Here is a 22,998-nt window from a genome sequence, read left to right as displayed (position 1 = left end):
GTCTCAAATTGATCCTGTCTGTAGCAGAATGAATGGAATTGAACAAAAAAACAGTTCAGATAATTTAAATAGAGATTAGAAAAAGAGTTGTAATGTGCAAATGGGCAGAAATAACTGCTAAGAAAATATGATGGTGTAAAGGAAAGTTCAGGAACTCTGTAGAGCTGGATATACACCAAATATCCAGCTATTACCTAACAAGTGGTGAGGGGGGTTTCCACTGCGAGTCAAAACAGGCTAGTTTTAAATCCCCCTTCTAAGGGATTGTTTTTTGTGGGAAGACTTTTTAATTGAACCATTACCATGATAGGCCATCTGCAGATTAATATGTTTAGCCCGTGGAAACAGACCTACATCTTGGTCCTATACCAAGGACTAAACACATTGCACCGCATAGGAGTCCTTGCATCATACAGAAATATGATGCAAGGACTTCCTGTCTGCAGGTCAGTCTGTAGAGCTGGTACTGTAAGAACTGTTACCTTGCCAACACTGAAATTGGACTGGCAGACGGTAAGTAATTGATCATAGTTCTGTATTTATTCATTCCCGTCCTATGTACAGTTTGTGGGATCGGACCAACATACATGTCTATTTCCATGGACTAAATACGTCTGTGAGCAGTTGGCCTAAATGATAAAATTTGTGGGATACAATGGGAAAAATGTAGTAATGCTATTACTTTTTGGGATTTTCATTTTTGTGCTGGTGAATTAATAGATAAAAGAAGATGTTAGTTTTATTTTCTATAGGTCAGTACTACTACAGTGAAACCTAAGCTTTGTTACATTTTGCTAATCAAAAAACATGTTTTAAAGCTTGTTTTTGTTGGTTTTATTTTTGCAGTGATAATGGTTTAGGTTTATTTTTTTTTATAATTATTCAGTTAGAGAAGCAATTGAATGATAATAATGTGAAAACTCTATTAAACTTGAATCCTAACCTATCCTAACATTGGGATGTACAGTGCACAGTGGGGAACTGCATTTCCATCGGGCTTCCCGACGATTTCCAGTTTGCACCACATTTAACAGGGTTTTTTGGCGCATGCGATCAGATTTTGGTGCCGACTTTCAAGCGACACAAATTGGGGGGCGTGGCCGTCAGACAGCCCGACTGATTCTGACTAAGCTCGGGATTTAAAATTCAAATTGTGCTACAAGACATGCACTCACATACACGGGGAAGAAGATGGTGAACTCCACCAGACCTGAGCAGGGAAGCGACACATGCAGGATATCGGATAGCGCATGATCTTGGTGAATCGCACCAGACTTCATCCTCGTCGGACAGTCCGGATCAGGGATCGCAACAGGACCAGTTAAGTAAATGTGCCTCAGTGTGTCAAATCTCAGGTGAGATTGAAATTTTATACAAATTTTTTTGATGGATGGCATCTAAGTGGTATCGTCTTTTTATGCTTATTTTCTAGTTGGTCAATTGCTAAAGCAAGTGACAGATACTAGTTTGTCCCTTTGTGCAAAAATGTGTTTTTTACCTAATTTTTTGGGGGAGGATTGTAATGCTTTACAGTTTATTTCTAGATGCATTTTCTCCCCGAAAAGTGAATTTATACTTGTGACGTGTCAGCACGCACTATGGTCTTTGTCTTACCCTACAAGCTGATGGAAGAAAAGATAACTCCATTTGTCATACCTAGAGTGAATTAATTCATATTTTGCATAAAGATAATTTTAAAATATAATGATTGGGTTGAGACATTGTAAGCAGTTGGCTTGTCTTCGGTAAAGTGTAATTTTCTCTAATTTATTAACATTAACGTTTCTTAATGACAAGAATTTGCTTATAACCCTTAAATCCCTGCTGCTAGTGAATGGGATGACATTTTACTTGTGCAGATCTATTTGATCGGACTTTAATTAAAAGGTAGCTGTGCAGAAAACAGAGTGATAAAAGGGACACAAGTCTATTTGGTTTGATTTCCTGTCATTCTGTACAATAGATTAGAGGAGCCGCGTCTTATCTGGAAAACACCAAATAAGCACATACTTACACACACAGCCACTCAAACAAATGAGAACCTGTCTTTTTAAGGGCACTAGATTGATTTTGCAAAGTTTAAAGTAGCCATTAGATGGAATGTAAACAGGGATTTTCTCTGTTAGTGCAGCAGTTTTATGTAACGACAGGACAATGGTCTGGATTATTATCTAAAGGAGATGTGCACTGGGCCTAAAACCAAATGTACTTCAGTCATTGCACATGACTGTTATGGGCCCTGGGCTGTATGAATATTATGGCCCCTACAAGTCTGGAATTTACTTTCTACATGTGGTACTACAACCAAGCGTCTTGGAAAAATTGAGGATTTATCCCTTCTGTCTGCTTTCAATCTGTGGGTTCAGGACCTTTTGGTGGACCTTCAAAGGTTCTGAAATGGCTCTTGTGTACATGTACATTTAGAGCAAGAACAGACGTACAAGGATTTCAAGGGCGATTTGGTGGGTGGTTTGGGTGTCCATGGGCCCCCTAGAATGATGCTCGTAGTGTAGTTTGGAAAGCTATCCAGTGTCTTAATTAAGTATTGGTACTTTACATTTATATTGAAATGAATTAAGCTTAGAAAGTGTTGCTTGTATCACACAGTACAAATGTTCTGTAATTTAAAACCAAAGTAGAAGGTTGACTTTCTGTAGAATTCAGTATCTGGAACCAATAAGTAATGCTGTTTAGATATCCAAGTAAAAAAAATATTTCTTTTTCCACGGTTTTTGGAGCTTTAACTCAAAATATTATGCATGCTCTGCCCCCTTCTTTGCTGGTTTTGACATAAAGAGTAGCTGGAAGGCCTCTGCTGAGGGGCTGGATAAGATGAATGAATAGTAAAGAGTAATCCCATCAATCCTGGCTCTTTTTGTGGGCGGCAGATAAACTTTGAAATAAGGGATTCGTTCTACGAAATTCAGCAGGGAGTCTTTAGTCCTCAGTGTCTGAGAGTGAGAGGGGGAACAAACCAGCAGGAGATCAATGAGAAAGTAGAAGGTTTATTTGAGCTGCAAATGAACCTCTGGGCTAAAATTTACAAGGAAAGAGAATTATACTTCTTAATAATATTGAATAAATTATACACACTGACATATATGACAATTTTACGTATTTCATCTTCACTTGCAGTAAATATGTAAAAATCTACTGCAGAAAGTATGTTTTAATCTTTACAGAGGTCTATGGTTTATATTATATGATGTTTTACAACTTTGCTCTGACCAATCAAACTATTAGACAAATAATTTTCTAAGTAACAAAGTAATTAAGTAACATTCAACTCTTTGGTTAACACTAGAGCTTGATGCTCATTTGAGTATTAGTGTACTCAAAACGGCTCGTTGCTCGAAAGAGTATTTCGCCGGCTCGAGAATAAGCTTTCACTTAACGAAAAACAGTGAAGAACACAGTGAACACAGGATAATTTAAGGATCATTAAGGATCATTTAAGTGAAGAACACAGTGAAGAACACATTTCAGATGTTTCCGTACATCTGCTAACTTATCAGAAGACATTAGTGCAGAAAGGTTTTCTTCACAATAGTATGTGAAGAACAATATGTGTGAAGAACACATTGCAGATGTTTAACACGGGTCATTCTCCTTTTTGAAGTTCCACGAATATTCCATTGAATAAAAAAAACGAAGAAACAGGACAGACTTCCTTATTTCTCCATAAAATTACACATTTTATTGGTCCCCTTGAAAAAAAGTTTGACTCGAGTAACGAGCACTCGAGCATTTTAATTATGCGCTCATCTCTAGTTAACACGTTAAAGGAGACCATCAGCAATACACGAACGGAGGTATTCCTGATGGTAGCTTTCTTTCTGCCTTTACCTAATCTTTTTCTCCTAACTTAAAACGTTATCCTTTATGCAAATGAACTTTAGAGGCTACTGGGATACGGAGTAGCTGGGGGTTAAGGTTAGACTAAGCCCATGTAGCCCCTGAAGTCTTCAGCTATTCAGACCATGCCCACGCATTACCAGTAAGTTCTGTCTCACTGCCGAGAAGAGCCAGAAATTATTGTGCAGAACACCTGAGTAAGCCAGATAAGCTGGCAATATGCGTGCGATAGGAAAGTTTTGGACACCCCATAGAGGGACGAGGATGGCATCTGGATATATTTGTACCACTTGGTATTTATTTTGTATTATTGGCTTAGAAGTAGCACAGAGATGAAGTAGCACTTCAGGTAGATTGTATTCCTTTTTTTTTGCTCCAAATCATATGAGGGGTTCTGTCAGGTTCGCTAGGGAGATTGCTGGGACTTCTGGTTCTTCTGGTGGTACCAGCAGCGTTCTCCGAACCCCGGCGTGTATCCGCGCAAACTCCACCTCTCGTCCTGGGCAGCGGCTGCTAAGATCTCGCGCTGTCTAGGAGTGGCTGGGACTTTGAACCTCTGCTTGGTGCTTGGTTGTTTCTGCACCATGAGGGGTTAATTCCCAGATGCTGTCCAGCACCTATCAGGTTCTGGAGGTGGAGTTCTGGCTGCATAAATTGCAGCTTCACTAGTCACCAGTGCCAGTGTTTGAAAATCCCTTTCTCCACCTGGTTGCTGCTAGTTTGTATTGCTCTGTATCTGTATCTATATTGTTGCTAACTCGGCTAGTTTTGGACTTTGACTCTTGCTTACTGATTCTGCTTTTGACGTACCCTCTAGTTGTGACTCCGGCTTGTTTACGATTCTTTTATGTTTTATGTTTGTCAGTCTGTTTGTGTTCCCCTTCCCACACTTACCCAGAATATTTCGAGTCTTCAAGTAGTCGCCCCACGGTTTAGCGTGGGGGGGCTATAGGAAGGGACAGAGGTTGGGGCAAGCTCAGGGCACACTATCCCCTGTCTTTTGTGTACCAACCCTAACAGAAACACTGGCCACACATAGGTCTGCATCCTGTATCCGACCTGCTACATTCTCTCCTTCCATGGAGCCTTTGTCAGCTGTGGTCGCTCAGGTCCAGACCCTAACTCAGCTTGTTCAGGATCTAGCTTCCCGTCTCCAAATTCAGGAATCTATGCAGGTTCCACGGCAGACATCACCGCAGGATCCACTGCCACCCACGCCTGAACCTAAGGTTCCTCTCCCTGACGTGTTTTTTGGTGACCGTAAGAAATTTTTTTCATTTCGGGAGGGCTGTAAACTTTACTTTTCTTTACGCCCTCGTTCATCGGGCACAGAGATTCAAAGGGTGGACGTGGTAATTTCCCTGTTGCGTGGGGATCCGCAAAATTGGGCTTTTTCTCTCCCACCTGACTCTCCATCCCGTTCTTCTCTTGACGCTTTTTTTTCTGCTTTAGGCCAGATTTATGACGAACCTGACCGGCGAGCACTTGCAGTTTCCCACCTTAGATCTCTGTGTCAGGGAAAACGGACAGCAGAAGATTATTGTGCCCAGTTCAGACAGTATGTGACTGACTCTCAATGGAATGACTGCGCCCTAAAAGACCAATTTATGTCCGGACTGTCAGACCGAGTACAGGACTTAGTCTTAGCTTATGCCGAGCCTCAGACATTAGATGATGCTATGACTCTGGTCATCCGAGTTGATCGTCGCCTAAGATCCAGGCGATCACCTCGGGTGTCCTCGGACTGTCAGCCAGCGGCCAGTCCGTCTCCAGGTAGTCCAGAATTGGAATCCATGGAGCTGGATAGCATCTCTCCTGCACAGCGGAAGCAACATCGAATAAGACGCCATCTTTGTTTCTACTGTGGAAGTCCTGATCATCAGATCAACACCTGTTCCAAGAGGCAGCAGCAGGAAAACTTCCGCTCCTAAGCAGTAGTCGGGGGGACTGCTTAGGAGCTCAGGTACTCCCTATTGTGTCTAGAATGTATTTACCTTGTACGGTTAAGTTTCAGTCTGTTTCCTGCACTGGTCGCGCCTTTTTGGATTCAGGTGCTGCGACTAATTTAATCGATTATAATTTTGTCTCTCAGTTTTGCATGTCATTGATTCCATTGTCCACTCCTATCCAGATGTCGGGTGCGGATTTGACCCCTCTACAGGCAGGGTTGATCAAATTCAGAACCCCGCAGATAAAGCTTATGGTAGGAGCTATGCATGAAGAATGGTGTTCTTTTCTAGTTATGGAAAACCTGTCTGAAAATGTCATTCTTGGTCTACCCTGGCTCCGGATCCATAATCCGGTAATTAATTGGGAAACTCTGGAGCTGGTTCATTGGGGTCCTCACTGTAAGGATCACCTGACCAGAGTTTCACTATGTACAGTAGTGACGGAAGATCAGGGTCTTCCAGGTTTTCTCTCGGACTACTCAGATGTGTTTTCAAAACCCTTGTCCCAAGTCCTTCCTCCTCACAGGGAGTTTGATTGTAAAATTGACCTTCTTCCTGATGCTAGATTGCCAAAGGGTCGTATATATAACCTGTCAGTACCAGAACGGGAGGCACTGAAGAGTTATATTGATGAGAGTTTGGCAATCGGACATATTCGTCCCTCTGAGTCGCCCACTGGGGCCGGGTTCTTTTTTGTTGAGAAAAAAGATGGTGGTTTACGGCCGTGTATTGACTATCGAGAATTAAATAAGATAACGGTAAAAAACTCAGGTCCCCTCCCCTTGATCCCGGATCTCTTAAATCAGGTTTCTGGGGCCCAAGTTTTCTCTAAATTAGATCTCAGAGGGGCTTATAACCTGATTCGGGTCCGAGAAGGGGATGAGTGGAAAACCGCATTTAATACACCTTTGGGGCACTTTGAATACCTGGTTATGCCCTTTGGTTTGAGTAATGCCCCAGCGGTTTTTCAAGGCTTTATGAACTCCATTTTTCATGATTACATCGGTGTGTTTATGGTGGTGTATCTAGACGATATTTTGATTTTTTCTCCTGATATGGTTTCTCACCAGCAACATCTCCGCCAAGTACTTACCAGGTTGCGCAAAAACCACCTCTTCGCTAAGCTGGAAAAGTGTGTTTTTTGCGTCCAGAAGGTTTCCTTCTTAGGTTATGTTGTGACTCCCTCTGATGTACAGATGGATCCGAGTAAGGTTCAGGCGCTCACGGACTGGGTTCGGCCTACCAATCTTAAGGCCCTACAACGATTTTTAGGTTTCGCTAACTATTATCGGAACTTTATAAAGAACTTTTCTGTGATCGCCAAACCCCTCACGGATCTGACCCGTAAGGGTGCTGATCCAAACAACTGGTCCCCTGCCGCTTGCTCAGCGTTTGAAACTTTAAAAGCGGCATTCTCGTCAGCCCCAGTTTTGGTTCAACCTGACCTCTCTCTACCGTTTGTTGTGGAGGTTGATGCCTCCGAGGTAGGAGTAGGTGCAGTGTTGTCTCAGGGGTCCTCCACTCTCACCAGACTTAGGCCCTGTGCATATTTCTCTAGAAAGTTTTCCTCTTGTGAGAGGAATTATGATATTGGTAATCGAGAGCTCCTTGCCATTAAGTGGGCATTTGAAGTCTGGCGACACTTTTTGGAAGGAGCTCTTCATCCGATAACTGTGCTCACAGATCATAAGAACTTAGTATATTTGGATACTGCTAAGCGTTTGAACTCACGTCAGGCTAGGTGGGCCTTGTTTTTCTCTCGCTTTAATTTTGTGGTCACCTACCGACCTGGGTCAAAAAATGTGAAGGCTGATGCCTTGTCCCGTAGCTTCGGGACTCCTGAGCTTCCAGCGACTACGGACAGTAATATTTTGTCTCCAGGTGTTGTGTTGGCAGCTGTCTCCTCCCACCTCTCCTCTCAAATTTTAGCAGGACAAAAATCTGCACCCAAAGACCTTCCGGAAGGCAAATTATTTGTTCCTCTTTCTTGTCGTTTGAGAGTGTTGGAGGAGACGCATTGCTCAGTATTGGCAGGTCATCCGGGAATGCGGAGTACCTTGGATCTCTTAAAGAGAAGTTACTGGTGGCCTCACATGACTAATGATGTGCACGCATTTGTCCAAGCCTGTCAGGTCTGTGCGCGAGGAAAGACTCCCAGGAGACGTCCTGAGGGGCCTCTTCTTCCGCTTCCAGTTCCCACCAGGCCATGGTCTAAAGTGTCAATGGATTTTGTCACTGATCTGCCAGCATCTCAAGGCTATACAGTGATTTGGGTGGTAGTGGACCGTTTCTCCAAGATGGGACACTTTGTTCCATTAAAAAAGTTACCTTCAGCTGAAGAATTGGCTGATTTGTTTATACAGAACATTGTACGCCTCCATGGTATACCAGATGATATTGTGTCTGATAGGGGCGTACAATTTGTTTCCAAATTTTGGCGAGCATTTTGTTCTAGACTGGAAGTTAATCTGTCGTTCTCCTCAGCGTTTCATCCTGAGTCTAATGGTCAGTCCGAGAGAATGAATCAGGAGATGATTCAATATCTGCGACTCTTTGTCTCGGACAGTCAGGACCAGTGGGTGAAATTCCTTCCGTTGGCAGAATTTGCTATTAATAACCACTGTAGTTCGTCCACACAGGTATCTCCGTTTTTCTGCAATTATGGTTTTCATCCACGTTTCTCTTTTTCATCTGTGCCTGTCTCTAATATTCCTCGAGCGGAAGCCATTACATCCAAGTTGCGCTCGCTCTGGTCACAAGTTCGGGAGAATATTCAGAGGGCACAAAATTCTATGGTCCAACAAACTGAAAGAAGGCGCACTAAATCTGATACGTTTGTGGTGGGGGATAAAGTGTGGTTATCAACAAAAAACCTTAAATTGAAGGTCCCCTCTTTGAAGTTTGCGCCCAGGTTTGTGGGTCCGTTTGTTGTTACTCATATTGTTAACCCGGTTTCCTTCAAGATTACACTTCCAGCAGGGTGGCGGGTCCATAACACCTTCCATAAGAGTCTTCTGAAGCGCTATGTTGAGCCTGTTTTGCCTCTTTCTGACCCTCCTTCTCCATCTATTGTGGAGGGGAATCTGGAATTTGAGGTGGAAAAGGTGGTGAATTCCAGATGGGTAGGTAACTCCCTGCAGTACCTGGTCCATTGGAAAGGTTTTGGTCCTGAGGATAGGTCTTGGGTTCCGGCTAGAGATGTTCATGCTCCACGGTTACTCAGGTTATTTCATCAGACCTACCCTCAGAAGCCATCTTTAAGATCTAGGGGTCCGAAGGCCCCCCGTCAGGGGGGGGGTACTGTCAGGTTCGCTAGGGAGATTGCTGGGACTTCTGGTTCTTCTGGTGGTACCAGCAGCGTTCTCCGAACCCCGGCGTGTATCCGCGCAAACTCCACCTCTCGTCCTGGGCAGCGGCTGCTAAGATCTCGCGCTGTCTAGGAGTGGCTGGGACTTTGAACCTCTGCTTGGTGCTTGGTTGTTTCTGCACCATGAGGGGTTAATTCCCAGATGCTGTCCAGCACCTATCAGGTTCTGGAGGTGGAGTTCTGGCTGCATAAATTGCAGCTTCACTAGTCACCAGTGCCAGTGTTTGAAAATCCCTTTCTCCACCTGGTTGCTGCTAGTTTGTATTGCTCTGTATCTGTATCTATATTGTTGCTAACTCGGCTAGTTTTGGACTTTGACTCTTGCTTACTGATTCTGCTTTTGACGTACCCTCTAGTTGTGACTCCGGCTTGTTTACGATTCTTTTATGTTTTATGTTTGTCAGTCTGTTTGTGTTCCCCTTCCCACACTTACCCAGAATATTTCGAGTCTTCAAGTAGTCGCCCCACGGTTTAGCGTGGGGGGGCTATAGGAAGGGACAGAGGTTGGGGCAAGCTCAGGGCACACTATCCCCTGTCTTTTGTGTACCAACCCTAACAGGTTCATTTAAGTGAGTAGTTGGAATGTGGTTTCCTATTTTATATGCTGTACAAATAATTTTCTAAGTAACAAGGTATCTTAGAAATTGTCTGTTTTCATCTTGGAACCAAAAAGTACCCCTTTAAAAGCAAAAATATAAAATATATTGGATCACTGTAGCGAAATGTTCTATAGATTATGTTATTATTGCAACTCATTGTAAGAGAAGTCATTAAATCTGTGAGTTACATTTCTACTAGTTTAATAATTTAGAACTGAAGAAAGCATTGGTAGGGAGACGGTGTTCGGATATATCCTTGCTCATTGTGCTGTTAAAAATGTTGAATATTCTAGAACTTGCCAGGCTTCCAATTTTGATACTTTAATCTAGATTTTATGCCAGAAACTACTTAAGAATGTCTGAAAAAAAACAATAGAATTTCCCTATGAATTTCCCTATAAAATCAAGATACAAAGAACAAGAATATTTGTGTAAAAAAATCTTGTTTAGATGTGATTTTTTTGGTGTGTTTTTGAACTTTCTCTCTACACATTTTATTAAGGTTAGAGCACACAAATATGCTTAGGCTTCACATTACGTTGTGTTCCACATGTTGTAAGGACAAATACCCAGCGCTCTGCGCATGCACAGAGCACAGGCCTGCGGCTGCGCGGCCACAGCTTCGAGGCCGGAGCTGCTGCGCATGCGCAGAACGCTGCAGAACGCCTGGTATTCAGACGAGGGCCTCGTCTGAATACCAGGCGTTCTGCAGCGTTCTGCCGAAGATAAAATGGTAGGAGGAGAAAAGAGGCTACTGGGGCGTGGAGTAGCCGTGTCGTGTAGCCTCATGTCCGGCTACTCCACGCCCCAGTAGCCGCTTAAGAAAATTTACATATCAGCGCTACAAAGTTTTCTAAAAGATAGCCAGGACGTAAGGATAAGCTCTAAAAAGGGCTACCCTCACATTCCATTCATCCACCTACAACCCGTTCTACCTTTATAGGTAGAATCGCGGTGGTAGGTTCCCTTTAAGTAGGGAACGGACTGTAGATCAATCTGTATGTGGAGACAAAGTTTCAAGATGTAAAAATTACAGCATAAATTTTAGAAATAAAGAAATTTTCGTAAATTCATTGTAGGTTCTTTTTGGTTAAAAAATGTATACAGAATTTTTTTTGTTCTATAATATCAATATTGTTTCCCAGCTGAGGAAGCATTTTCATTTATGATTACAGCATTGGTCAGGAGTGACACTAACTCTACTATTGAGTTTACAGGTTGCAAGTAATGACCTAAAGCATTAGAGAGGCCAGTTGGGGGTTTGTGAACATAAATGCTATACCCTGTTCACTCTTCATGAAATGACTTTTGCTGCTGTATCTCAGTGCATTGCTTTCTAAGCCCTGTACATTTCAATGACTGAACTGGAAGAGTTGAGAGCAAATGCAGAACTTCTCACCTGCTTCCTGCTGTCACGCTCAGGCACTCTCAGCCATTAGCGCTTCTTCGGGCATTTAATTGACCAATCCTACTCAAAGAAGTTTGTTCTGAGGGAAAATTGGAAAACCTGCAGTTATATTAGCAGTAACACTATGTTGAAAACCATTGAAACAAGCTGTACTGGTCCAGAGGTTTTGTAGTTGTGATAAGCAACATCTTTCCTCTTGATCAAAATAGCTGACTTTAAGTCATTTTATGTAGGCAGAGATGCTTCCCTTTAAGCTTTTTGGAATTGGTCGGTATCACAATACAACTATAACTATATTAGGAGATCCAGCTGCACAATTGAAATGTTTTTGTTTAAGAACTGAAGCAACATGTGTGGCTGGTCCATAAATATATAATCCAAACATTACCTTATTCCCTTCTATGATCATGATTTTAGTCTAGGCTACTATTCCTCTAGGAAATCTTATTGAACTGACCTCAGTGAAACTGGAAGTTGCATACAGAGTGACCACGAAAGTGTAAATCAGCCGTAACACTAACATGTGCAGCGTTACTCCAACAGGACTTCACCTATTGGGTTTATAAGAATTCAGAACCGCATTAAGAGCTCCAATAAACAACACGTTATCCAAGGTTTTAGATCACATGGTAAACAGTTCTTCACCAGAACCCGCCCCAAAGCGGGATGGACTTGCTGCAGCAGAGTACCACCAGGTCGTTCCACTGGTGCGACTAGCCCGCGGTGGCAGCCGAGATACCTTAGCAATATCAGTTTGTATAAGCCCACCTCAGCCCCCCCAACCACAGGAGTGTCACAGGATAGTATGAGTGTGGTGGTCCTGCCAGTTCTGTGCGGCTGAGGTGGGAAACTGACCCTTAATCAAACCTTCATATAACAATTGTATTTGTTCACAAATTTGCTTATTGAAGAAATCCAGAAGCAGTAAACCATTCTGTAACAATTTATAGACTTACTCGTGATATGCAATGGATATAAAGTTACTGCCCTTCAAAGCACTGCAGCACTGAAAACTCTTTAACATAGCTGATAACCGGTAGGAGTCTGCCACGTGTCACACACCAACCTATCTAAATTTCTATTTTCCTAGTTATCTATCTAGGTCATTAAAGAAAATTCTGGTGAATGAATAAAGGGAACATGTCAACACATTTTCACAAATACAGCTAGATTTGCATAGATCCCTGACACCCCTCTGCTAGCTAAAAATTGTTTTTATCCCCATAAATAATCTTTATAATTTAACTGGGATATCTATAGTGAGTTAAGGGGACGTGACCTCCTTGGGCTGAATCCAGCAACTCAACCCCATGCTTTCTCAGCTTGCAGAAGTAATATCATGTGACCAGAGTGAGATAATCTCAGGTCCTTTAGCCTTCTAACAAGCCTCCTTGCAGGCTGCTGTGATTTCATGTGATCATATACTGTATATGTATGGTATAAAATTTGCTAATGTTAGGAGGTTAAAGGACCTGCAATGAGGTCACCCTGGTCACATGACATTACTGCTGCATGCTGAGAAAGCACGGGGAGGAACTGCTGGATTGTGCCAGAGGCGGCCATGCCACTCTTGATTGACCAGGTAAAATTATAAAGATGATTCATGGGAATCTGACGGAAACAATTTTAGGCTAAAAGAAGTCAGTCCGTTAGTCAGTTAGTTAATATGGCTCAATGGGAACCTGCCACTAGCTGTATGTGTGAAAAAAGGGGTATCAGGTTCCTTTTAAAAGATATAAATGAAGGAGATTGTTCCCAGGGTATGCATGTGTAACTGGGTGGTTCCATGTGGGTTTACATTGGTTGAGCCAGAGCCTTGAGGTCTGCAATAAGGACTGAATAATTACCGTTAAGGTTAGCATACCTCCCAACCGTCCCGTTTTGGGCGGGACAGTCCCGTTTTTTAACCCTTGTCCCGCCTGCACGGACCGTTAAGTGAAAGTCCCGGTTTTTTTGCGGTTTCACGGATTTTTCCGTTTTGTCCCGCCCCCGAGTCCCGCCCCCCCCCCCCGAGTCCCGCCCCCGAGTCCCGCCCCCGTCCTGCTCAGGATACAGAGAAGCCAGGGGGCGGGGTACAGCGTCCTCCTCCTCTCCAGCTCCCGGGCTGTCTGCTGCAGAGCCGGCACCTCCCCCATCCCCTCCCCTGGGAGGCAGAGCCCTCCCTGTCCTCAGGCTGCCACTTGCAGGCACATGGATGGATGGATGGATGGAGCAGTGCAGAGTGTCATGTTCTCTGCACTGCCCCTGCACAGCAGCCCCAGGGGATCATCCTCCGTGCAGGCAGGAACTCTCCAGCACTGCTACATCAATGGCTCCCTGCCCCCACCTCCTCCTGCTCCTCACTGAAGTTCGTCTGATGAAGCAGAGCCGAGTGTGTGCAGCTGCTGCAGTGTGATAACAGGTACTCTACAGTGACTGCAGGCAGCAGCTAAAGGGTTAAACACTTTCCTCCATAGACCCCCTGCCCCCATCCCTAACCCCCCCAGTGCCCTTCTATTCTGCTTTTATTGTACCATATACTTAATCCCTTAACCCCTTAAGGACGCAGGGTTTTTCTCTCATTTCTCGCTCTCCAACTTCAAAAATCCATAACTTTTTCATTTTTCCGTGTACAGAGCTGTGTGAGGGCTTATTTTGTGCGTAACAAATTTTACTTTCCCGTAATGTTATTTATTTTAACATGCCGTGTACTGCGAAGCTGCAAAAAATTCCAAATGTGGAAAAAATTTTTTAAAAAACCGCACATGTCACGTTCTTGTGGGCTCAGTTTTTTCGACTTTGACTGTGCACTCAAAATAACACCTCAGCTTTATTCTTTGGTTTGGTGCGATCGCGGTGATACCGGATTTATAGGTTTTATTGTGTTTTAATACATTTTCAAAAATTAAACGCATGTGTGCAAAAAAAAAAAAAAAAAAAAATTTTTGCCATCTTCTGACGCTAATAACTTTTTCATATTTCGGTGCACGGAGCTGGGGGTGGGGTCATTTTTGGCGAAATGAGGCAACGTTTTCATTGCTACCATTTTGAGGTCTGTGCGACATTTTGATCATTTTTAATTTCATTTTTTATGTGATGTAAAAAGGTGTAAAAGTCGCATTTCGGACATTTGGGCGCCATTTCCCGCCTCGGAGGTCACCGCCGCCCGTAACCGTTTTTATATTTTGATAGATCGGGCATTTTGGGACGCGGCGATACCTAATATGTCTGTGATCTTTACTGTTTATTATGTTTTATATCCGTTCTAGGGAAAGGGAGGTGATTAGAATTTTTAATATTTTATAAATTTTTTTTATTTTTAAAACCTGTTTTTTCTTTTTTTTCCACTATTTCTTAGACCATCTACGGTACATTAACCCTAGATGGTCAGATCGCTCCTACCATATACTGCAATACTTCTGGCTCATTGTAACGAACCTGCAGAAGCCATGTAGCCTCGTGTCAAAAGAAGACCAGAGGCTACCACGGCAAACGATCGCCGCCCCCCGATGACGTTCGGGGGCACAGCGATCGTAAAAAAGACTTTGCCGGCGACAATGACCGACTGCGGTTATTAGCGGTGGGGGTTTTCTGCAACATGCAAAACCCCCCACCTTGTATGAAGAAGACTCAGCCCGTGAGCCCTCTTCATACACTCCTTATACTCTCTGCGTCGTAGAGCTACGGCGCAGAGCGTTAAGGGGTTAAAGGGGTTTTCCCACAAATACAAGTTAGGCCCTATCCATAGGACAGGGCTTAACCTGCTGATGTGTGGGGGTTTCAGTGATGTGACCCCCATAGATCATGAAAACAAGGGGTCTGTTGGGGTCCACATAAGGTCCATGTCATCGCTCTATGACGGTAATGGAGCAGAATGGTCATACACGGCCGCCTGCTCCATTACTCTGACGGAACAATTTTTGCGTTTCCATATTTCACTCCCCACTTTCAAAAATCAATAACTTTTTTATTTTTCCACGTACAGAGCTGTGTGCGGCCTGTTTCTGCGTAACAAATTATACTTCCTAGTGACAGTATTAAATATTCCAGGCCCTGTACTGGGAAGCGGGAAGGAAAATATCAAATGTGGTTTTTAATGGCTTTCACTGCGCGCTCAATAGGACTCCTCCCCTTTACTGCGCTCCATAGGACCCCTCCCCTTTACTGCGCTCCATAGGACCCCTCCCCTTTACTGCGCTCCATAGGACCCCTCCCCTTTACTGCGCTCCATAGGACCCCTCCCCTTTACTGCGCTCCATAGGACCCCTCCCCTTTACTGCGCTCCATAGGACCCCTCCCCTTTACTGCGACAACGAGCATGTCCCCCCCCTAGACAACGAGGATTTCCCCCCCTAGACAACGAGCATTTCCCCCTGCTAGACAACGAGCATGTCTCCCCCTGACCCCTAGACAACGAGCATGTCCCCCCCCAAGACAACGAGCATGCCCCCCCCCCTAGACAACGAGCATGTCCCCCCCCCCAGACAACGAGCATTCCCCCCCCTAGACAACGAGCATGTCTCCCCCCGACTCCTAGACAACGAGCATGTCCCCCCCCTAGACAACTAGCATTTCCCCCCCCCCTAGACAACGAGCATGTCTACCCCTGACCCCTAGACAACGAGCATGTCCTCCCCTGTGGCTGCGTGCCCTTTTTTGTGTGTTTGTGTTATTTTTGTCTTCCAGGACCGTGCCTGCTGTGGACTGCTTCGGATTCGAAGGATTACGTCTATGACCGACATTTCTAACAAATAAAATGGTCAACGAGGGTGTGTCTGCGTCTTTTGTTCAATAAAATTTTCTGAAAACGGTGTGATTATTTATTTTTTTGCGACACTCTTCATAGTTTGCCGTAGTAGTGGTGCCGGCTAGGTGACGGTGCTCATTACTAAGGGCAGGCCTTAGTGTTTGCCTTAATTTTTTTGGCAAATTTACACTAACGCCCATACCATTACCCCGGTACCCACCGCCACCAGGGGTGCCGGGAAGAGCTGGGTACAAACCAGTACCTGACCGTCTATAGATGGTCAGGTGTTGGGGCGGCTGCAGGCTGTTATTGTTGCGCTGGGATAGCCCCCTAACAGTGGCCTATCCCAGCTCAGTAATAGCAGGCTGCTGCTGCTTTTTTGTATCTGGCTGATTTGAACAATAGGGGGCACCCCATGCCGTTTTTCCCCCCCATTTTTTTGTAAAAATGGGGGAAACAGCCTGGGAGCCCCCTTTAAAGGGGGGACCCCACGCATATTTTTGTCAAAAATTTGAAGAAAAAACGGCATGGGGTGCCCCTATTTTTCAAATCAGCCTGATACAAAAAAGCAGCAGCAGCCTGCCATTACTGAGCTGGGATAGGTCACTGTTAGGGGGCTATTCCAGCGCAACAATAACAGCCTGCAGCCGCCCCACTACCTGACCATCTATAGACGGTCAGGTACTGGTTTGTACCCGGCTCTTCCCGGCACCCCTGGTGGCGGTGGGTACCGGGGTAATGGTATGGGCGTTAGTGTGAATTTGCCAAAAAAATTAAGGCAAACACTAAGGCCAGCCCTTAGTAATGAGCACCGTCACCTAGCCGGCACCACTACTACGGCAAACTATGAAGAGTGTCGCAAAAAAAGAAATAATCACACCGTTTTCAGAAAATTTTATTGAACAAAAAACGCAGACACACCCTCGTTGACCATTTTATTTGTTAGAACTGTCGGTCATCGATGTAATCCTTCGAATCGGAAGCAGTCCACAGCAGGCACGGTCCTGGAAGACAAAAATAACACAAACACACAAAAAAGGGCACGCAGCCACAGGGGGGGACAGGCTCGTTGTCTAGGTGGGGGACATGCTCGTTGTCTAGGGGGGGGGGGACATGCTCGTTGTCTAGGGGGGGACATGGTCGTTGTCTAGGTGGGGGTACATTCTCGTTGTCTAGGTGGGGGTACATGCTCGTTGTCTAGGGGGGGGTACATGCTCGTTGTCTAGGGGGGGGCATGCTCGTTGTCTAGGGGACATGCTCGTTGTCTAGGGGGGGCATGCTTGTTGTCTAGGGGGGGCATGCTCGTTGTCTGGGGGGGACATGCTCGTTGTCTAGGGGGGGGCATGCTCGTTGTCTGGGGGCGGACATGCCCGTTGTCTGGGGGGGACATGCTCGTTGTCTGGGGGGGACATGCTCGTTGTCTAGGGGGGGGCATGCTCGTTGTCTGGGGGCGGACATGCCCGTTGTCTGGGGGGGACATGCCTGTTGTCTAGGGGGGGACATGCTCGTTGTCTAGGGGAGGACATGCTCGTTGTCTGGGGGGGGCATGCTCGTTGTCTAGGGGAGGACATGCTCGTTGTCTAGGAGGGCATGCTCGTTGTCTAGGGGGAGTGGAATATGCCCCCCAATTATATACATAAATATACATTGGTGCCAGTGGATGCGTTGAAGGTATGAGCAGTGGCGTGGCCAGGGGGTGTGGTTAGGGGGCGTGGCTAGGGTGTGGCTTCTGTGGGTAAAAAAATCGCCGCGGCGCGCTTCGCGCGCCGCCATTTTGTCCCTCTTTCTCCTCCACAAAAGTTGGGAGGTATGGGTTAGTAAGCATTATTTACAGATTCCTTTTAATAGAGAACATAGTTAGGTTTGTATATAAGGAACGGTTCACATCTGCATTTGTGCTTTCTGGTGTTCCCTCCACCAAGAAAGCAAAACAATGAAAATGATCAGATCCTTGATCTGACAGTTACCAACAGTGCCCTGCAGACTCCATTGATTATAATGGGGTGTGTAAGGATTCTGTCAGGGGACTAAGCATTCTCAAATGGCACAGCATGCTGCACTATTGTGTCTGACATTCTTGATGAAATCTGGAACAAAAAGCTTCTATCGGAACTAAGAATGCAGATGGAACAAAATGTTATTTCAAAATAAATGTACTTTTAGCAATCTTGATCAGTTAATCATTAACTTTTTTAAAAGTTTGTCCTTTAAGTTTCTATATTTATGTTTTACTGCTGCTTATAAGAGAATGTCTCACCTATTAATTGGCCAAATGTGCAATAACATTTTTGATGCATTTTGGCACTTTAAGCCAAAACTTCTCCTGTTAAAGTATGGCCGCCGGACCTGCCCCAGTGATTATTCTTCAAGCATCAAGAAACTGTACAAAACAGTGAATGAACCAGAAAAAACTAAAGTTTTTGATGCGCATCTATCTACAACCTTCCTCATTGGGTGAAAATGCTGGGCACAATCAACCAGCTGAAAAAAAACATAAAATATTAATGGAAGACCACCGGCACATGGCCGTTTATTTTGAGAACTACACACATTGTTGTAATAGTAAAATGAGACATTAGAAAAGGTTTTTAGAATATTTAAAGCCAAAATTATTTTGTGAAAAATAATTTGTTGTTAGTTAATGACAGCAACAATTAATGGACACCCGTAGACTCCAATAGCCTCAAGGAAGTGGGTGAGGCCTTTCCCATCACTTACTGAAAGTGCCTCTACATACTGTATTAAACCGACATTGGTCAATTTTGGCCAATGGACTGGAATATTTATACAGGTTTCTCATTAGTAAATTCTCAGATGAGAAAACTGTTAAGGGTGCCTATGCTTGGTTCCGAAGAGATTTTGGCAGAACCATATTCCCCTCGTGGTCAAGGGAGAAATTCGTTAAACCCTGCAATCCAATATTACTGCGTCAAATGTTGCAAAAACTTTTTGGGACTTTTTGAATTTTTACCACCCTGCTTTTAATAATAGTTTGGATTGTTATCCAGATTGTGTAATGTTGGTACGATATATTATACCAATACTTTAAACTGCTTATATGTTGTTATTTAAGGGGAATGTATGGACTTGTCACATGTCATATTAAATGCTTTTAATGAAAAAAACCTCCACAATTTAATTTAATGGGAATAAACATGGAACCATCCAGGAAGATAGTAATTATAAAGCAAATGACATGCTGAAAATTTACATTTTCTTCTCAGGATGGAGATGACCTGGTCAGACAAATTTACTATAACTGAAATTTAATACAGTTGAAATCTACACAATGCTGGACAGAGCATAGATTTCAATTTCTGCACTCAAGTTACGGTATGTGTAGGAAGTACGGTACTAAGAAGTTCTCTTAGTAACCGGTCAGTCTTAATATATTGCCCCTCTATATGTTGCATGTAGCAAGTGCCATGTAACAGATTATCTCAGTATATGATTTGCTATTATATTACTACAAGAATATACAGGCGCTCCCCAGGTTACGTACAAGATGGATTCTTTAGGTTTGTACTAAGTTTAATTTGTATGTATGTCGGAACAGGTATATTTTGTCATTGTAATTCTAGACAATTTTTTTGTCCCTGTGAAAATTGGATATTCAAAATTTTGGGCAGTCGGGGGAACAAGGATTATCAATAAAACTTTATTATTCATTATTGATTCAGCTAATCACTGCAGCCTGGGACTAAAATAAAGCATCTAGAGAGCTTCACCAGAGGTCACAGTGGGCCGAGAGGTCCGTCTGTAACTGGAGGTTGGGTGTAAGTTGAGGAACGCCTGAAGTTGGTGTATGAGATCATAATAGCCATTGGGGTGGTATCCTTTTACATTTATGCAGCACACAGAAACACTCCCATAAGAGAACATAAAAGGTTACCGCGCACTTGGCTAGTATAAGATAACTAAAGGGGGCCATATATTAAAACAGAAAACAAGCAAAAAAACTTTTTTATTTTAATATAGCCTTTCAAAGTGGTGAAGATCAGTAGTGTAGCAGGTGATTCCTTCCTTGAAGAGATTGCTTTTATTAAGTGACCTGAATTTCGGACATATGCCAAGATAGTAGGATGATAGGAGTAATGGTTGTCTGCATAAATGATTGGCTGAATGTAGATCAAATCTGAGCTCAATAAAATCAATGTGCACGAGGCTCCAGAACAATGTGGGTTACATCCCAGAGTTCTTAAAGAACTCAGTTCTGTTATTGATGTGCCTGTGTCTAAAATCTTCAGGGATTTCCTAATGTCTAGTGTGGTACCAGGCACAAGGCGAATATTGTGCCAATATTTAAAAAAAGGCTCTAGAACTTCACCAGGTAATTACAAGCCTGTAAGCTTAACTTCCATTGTGGGGAAAATATTCCAAGAGTTAGTAAAATACTATATACTGGAGTATGTGACATCAAATAGTATAATAAGTGACAGCCAGCATGGGTTTACTGAGGATAGAAGTTGTCAAACTAACCTGATCTGATTCTATGAAGAGGTGAGCAGGTGCCTGGATGGAGGAGCTGCTGTGAATATTGTGTTCTTGGATTTTGCAAAGGCATTTGATACTGTCCCTCATAGACACCTGATGGGTAAAATAAGGTCTATTTTTTGGCAGGAATAAATTGCAATTGGATTGAAAACTGGTTGAAAGATCATATCCAGAGAGTTGTGGTCAATGATTCCTACTCGGAATGGTCACCAGTTATGAGTGGTGTACCCCAGGGCTAATAATCCACATACAACATGTGTCCTTGGGAGAGTAAATCTGGGAAAGTCCCTTGTTGAGAAGGACCCAGGCGTACTAGTAGATGATAAATTAAATAACAGCAAGTAATGTCAATAAGCTGCCTCTAAAGCCAGCAAGATCTTATCAGGTATCAAATGAGGTCTGGACTCTCGGGATAGGGATGTAATATTACCACTGTACAAGGCGTTGGTTCGGCATCAACTGGAATATGCTTTCCAGTGTTGGGCATCGGTCCATAAAAAGGATGACTAAGAGCACCTAACGCTCGAAACGCGTAGGCAAACCTTTGCCATTACCTCTACAATTTTAAAATGAAGAAATAAAGAATACATTGCTTTTTAAGAAGTGCTGCAACCCTTTGTTACTTTGGATTCCATAAAAAGGATGCCCTGTATCTGGAGAGGGTTCAACAAAGAGCCACAAAGATAAGAGGCATGGAGGGTTTCACTTATGAGGAAACATTAAAGCAACTATATTTATTTAGTCTGGAAAAGAGACGACTAAGAGGGAACATGATTAATTTATATAAATATATGAATGGTCCACACAAAAAATATGGTGGAAAGTTGTTCCAGATTAAATCAAATCAAAAGACGAAGGGGCACTGTGTCCGTTTGGAGAAAACAAAGTTTAATCATCAGAAGCTGTAGGGCTTTTTACTTTGCGAACTGTCAATCTGCCTCAGGTGCTGGTCACAGCAGGGACAGCAGAGAGCTTCAAGAAGGGCCTAGATGCCTTTTTACGTCTAAATAAAATTAATAGTTATGTTATATAGAATTGTTTCCCCTAAATCCCTTCCTTATCCAATCCCTTTCCTTCCTTGGTTTAACTTGATGAACATGTGTCTTTTTTCCAACCGTATAAACCATGATATTATGATTCCTTCTTATTATATACCACCCAGATTCTTCAACTACTGGGTCATTTGTTGAAATGGTTTATATATGTGTAATGTTGATCCATCTATTGTGATCATTTGTCTAACTACAATGTTTTCTATTTAACAGGGTGTCAATAGTGCCTTTGAAGTTTACCTTGTGGGTAACAATTCCAACCACTTTATAATTTCACCAACCTCTGTCGAAGGAAAGGCTGACATCCGTGTGAGAGTGGCTGTACCCTTGGACTATGAGACAATACCCCGCTATCAATTTTCTGTAAGATTACTCATTCAATGTTGTTTTACAGTAATTTGCTTTTATACAAGGCTAGATCTATACATAATGAATGGGTGTTCCATTGTATTGATCTTGATATCTGTCATGCCTCCGGTACCCTCTAGATGCCATAATAAGAGGGAGTAGGAACTGTGCTGCTTACCAATGAAGCTGGACTTTTGGCTCCATCCTTTTATAGCTGTAATCATTAGGGGGAGCCTCCTTCAATCTTATTTTGATAATCTATCCTATAAATAATTAATTAATATCATTATAAAAAGAAAATTTGCAGAAAATTTATCACTAAAGACAACACTCAAAACCACAGAGGATGTGCTCAGTGTATCCTGTGTGTAATTAGATAAAAATATATATATTACATTGCACCGTCACTCAACATAAAATGTACAATTTATTATTAACCCCTTAAAGGGAACCCGTCACCACTATTTTCACAAATACAGGTAGTGACAGGTTCCTATAGAGCTCTAGTAACTATCTGACAACCTGCTTGTAGCTAAAAATTGTGCCCCTGAGATTCCCATATATTCAACTTTATAGTTTTATCTGGTAACTAAGCATGGCTACATGTAGTCCAGGTGGGCGTGGCCTCCTCGGGCTGAATCCAGCAGCTCCTCCCCATCCCTATCTCTGTATGCTGCTATAATGTCATGTGACCACGGTGACATCATCGCAGGTCCTATAGCTTTTGTAGCATTAGGAACTGTACACTAAGCATATATGTCATGAAATCACAGCATATTTTATCACATGAAATCACAGCAGCCTGCATGGAGAGGAGTAGAAGTCCATGGAGGCTGCTGTGATGGTTTTATGTGGTCAGATATGTACATGGGGTACAGTTTTCATATTAAGTAGCTCAAGGACCTTTGATGATGTCACCCTGGTCACATGACATTAGGCCACGCCCCCGTGGACTTGCTCCAAAGCTGCATAGATACCAGGAAAGATTATAATTCTGATTTTATGGGGATCTGAGGGGAACAATTTTTAGCTACAAGCAGGGTGTCAGATAGTTACTAGAGCTCTATAGGAACCTGCCACTACCTGTATTTGTGAAAATAGTGGTGACGGGTTCCCTTTAAGGACGGAGGGTTTTTCGGCTAATTTCTCGCTCTCCAACTTCAAAAATCCATAACTTTTTCATTTTTACGTGTACAGACC

General features: G+C 43.3%; 1 protein-coding gene across 4 annotated transcripts in view; it reads left to right on the top strand.

The window, feature by feature from the left end:
• The window catches only part of CDH23 (cadherin related 23), a 708,444-nt gene that overhangs the window by 334,000 nt on the left and 351,446 nt on the right, over positions 1-22,998 (top strand). For all 4 annotated transcript variants that reach the window (XM_072131217.1, XM_072131214.1, XM_072131213.1 and 1 more), the window contains exon 12: positions 21,664-21,813. In XM_072131217.1, the coding sequence (XP_071987318.1) occupies positions 21,664-21,813 (150 nt within the window). The remainder of the gene's footprint in view (positions 1-21,663; positions 21,814-22,998) is intronic.

This window comes from Engystomops pustulosus, chromosome 11 (assembly GCF_040894005.1).
Source record: "Engystomops pustulosus chromosome 11, aEngPut4.maternal, whole genome shotgun sequence".
In the NCBI taxonomy this organism is placed as follows: Eukaryota; Metazoa; Chordata; class Amphibia; order Anura; family Leptodactylidae; genus Engystomops; species Engystomops pustulosus.
Note: the sequence above shows the minus strand (reverse complement) of the source record. Positions and strands in the feature narration are given on the sequence as shown.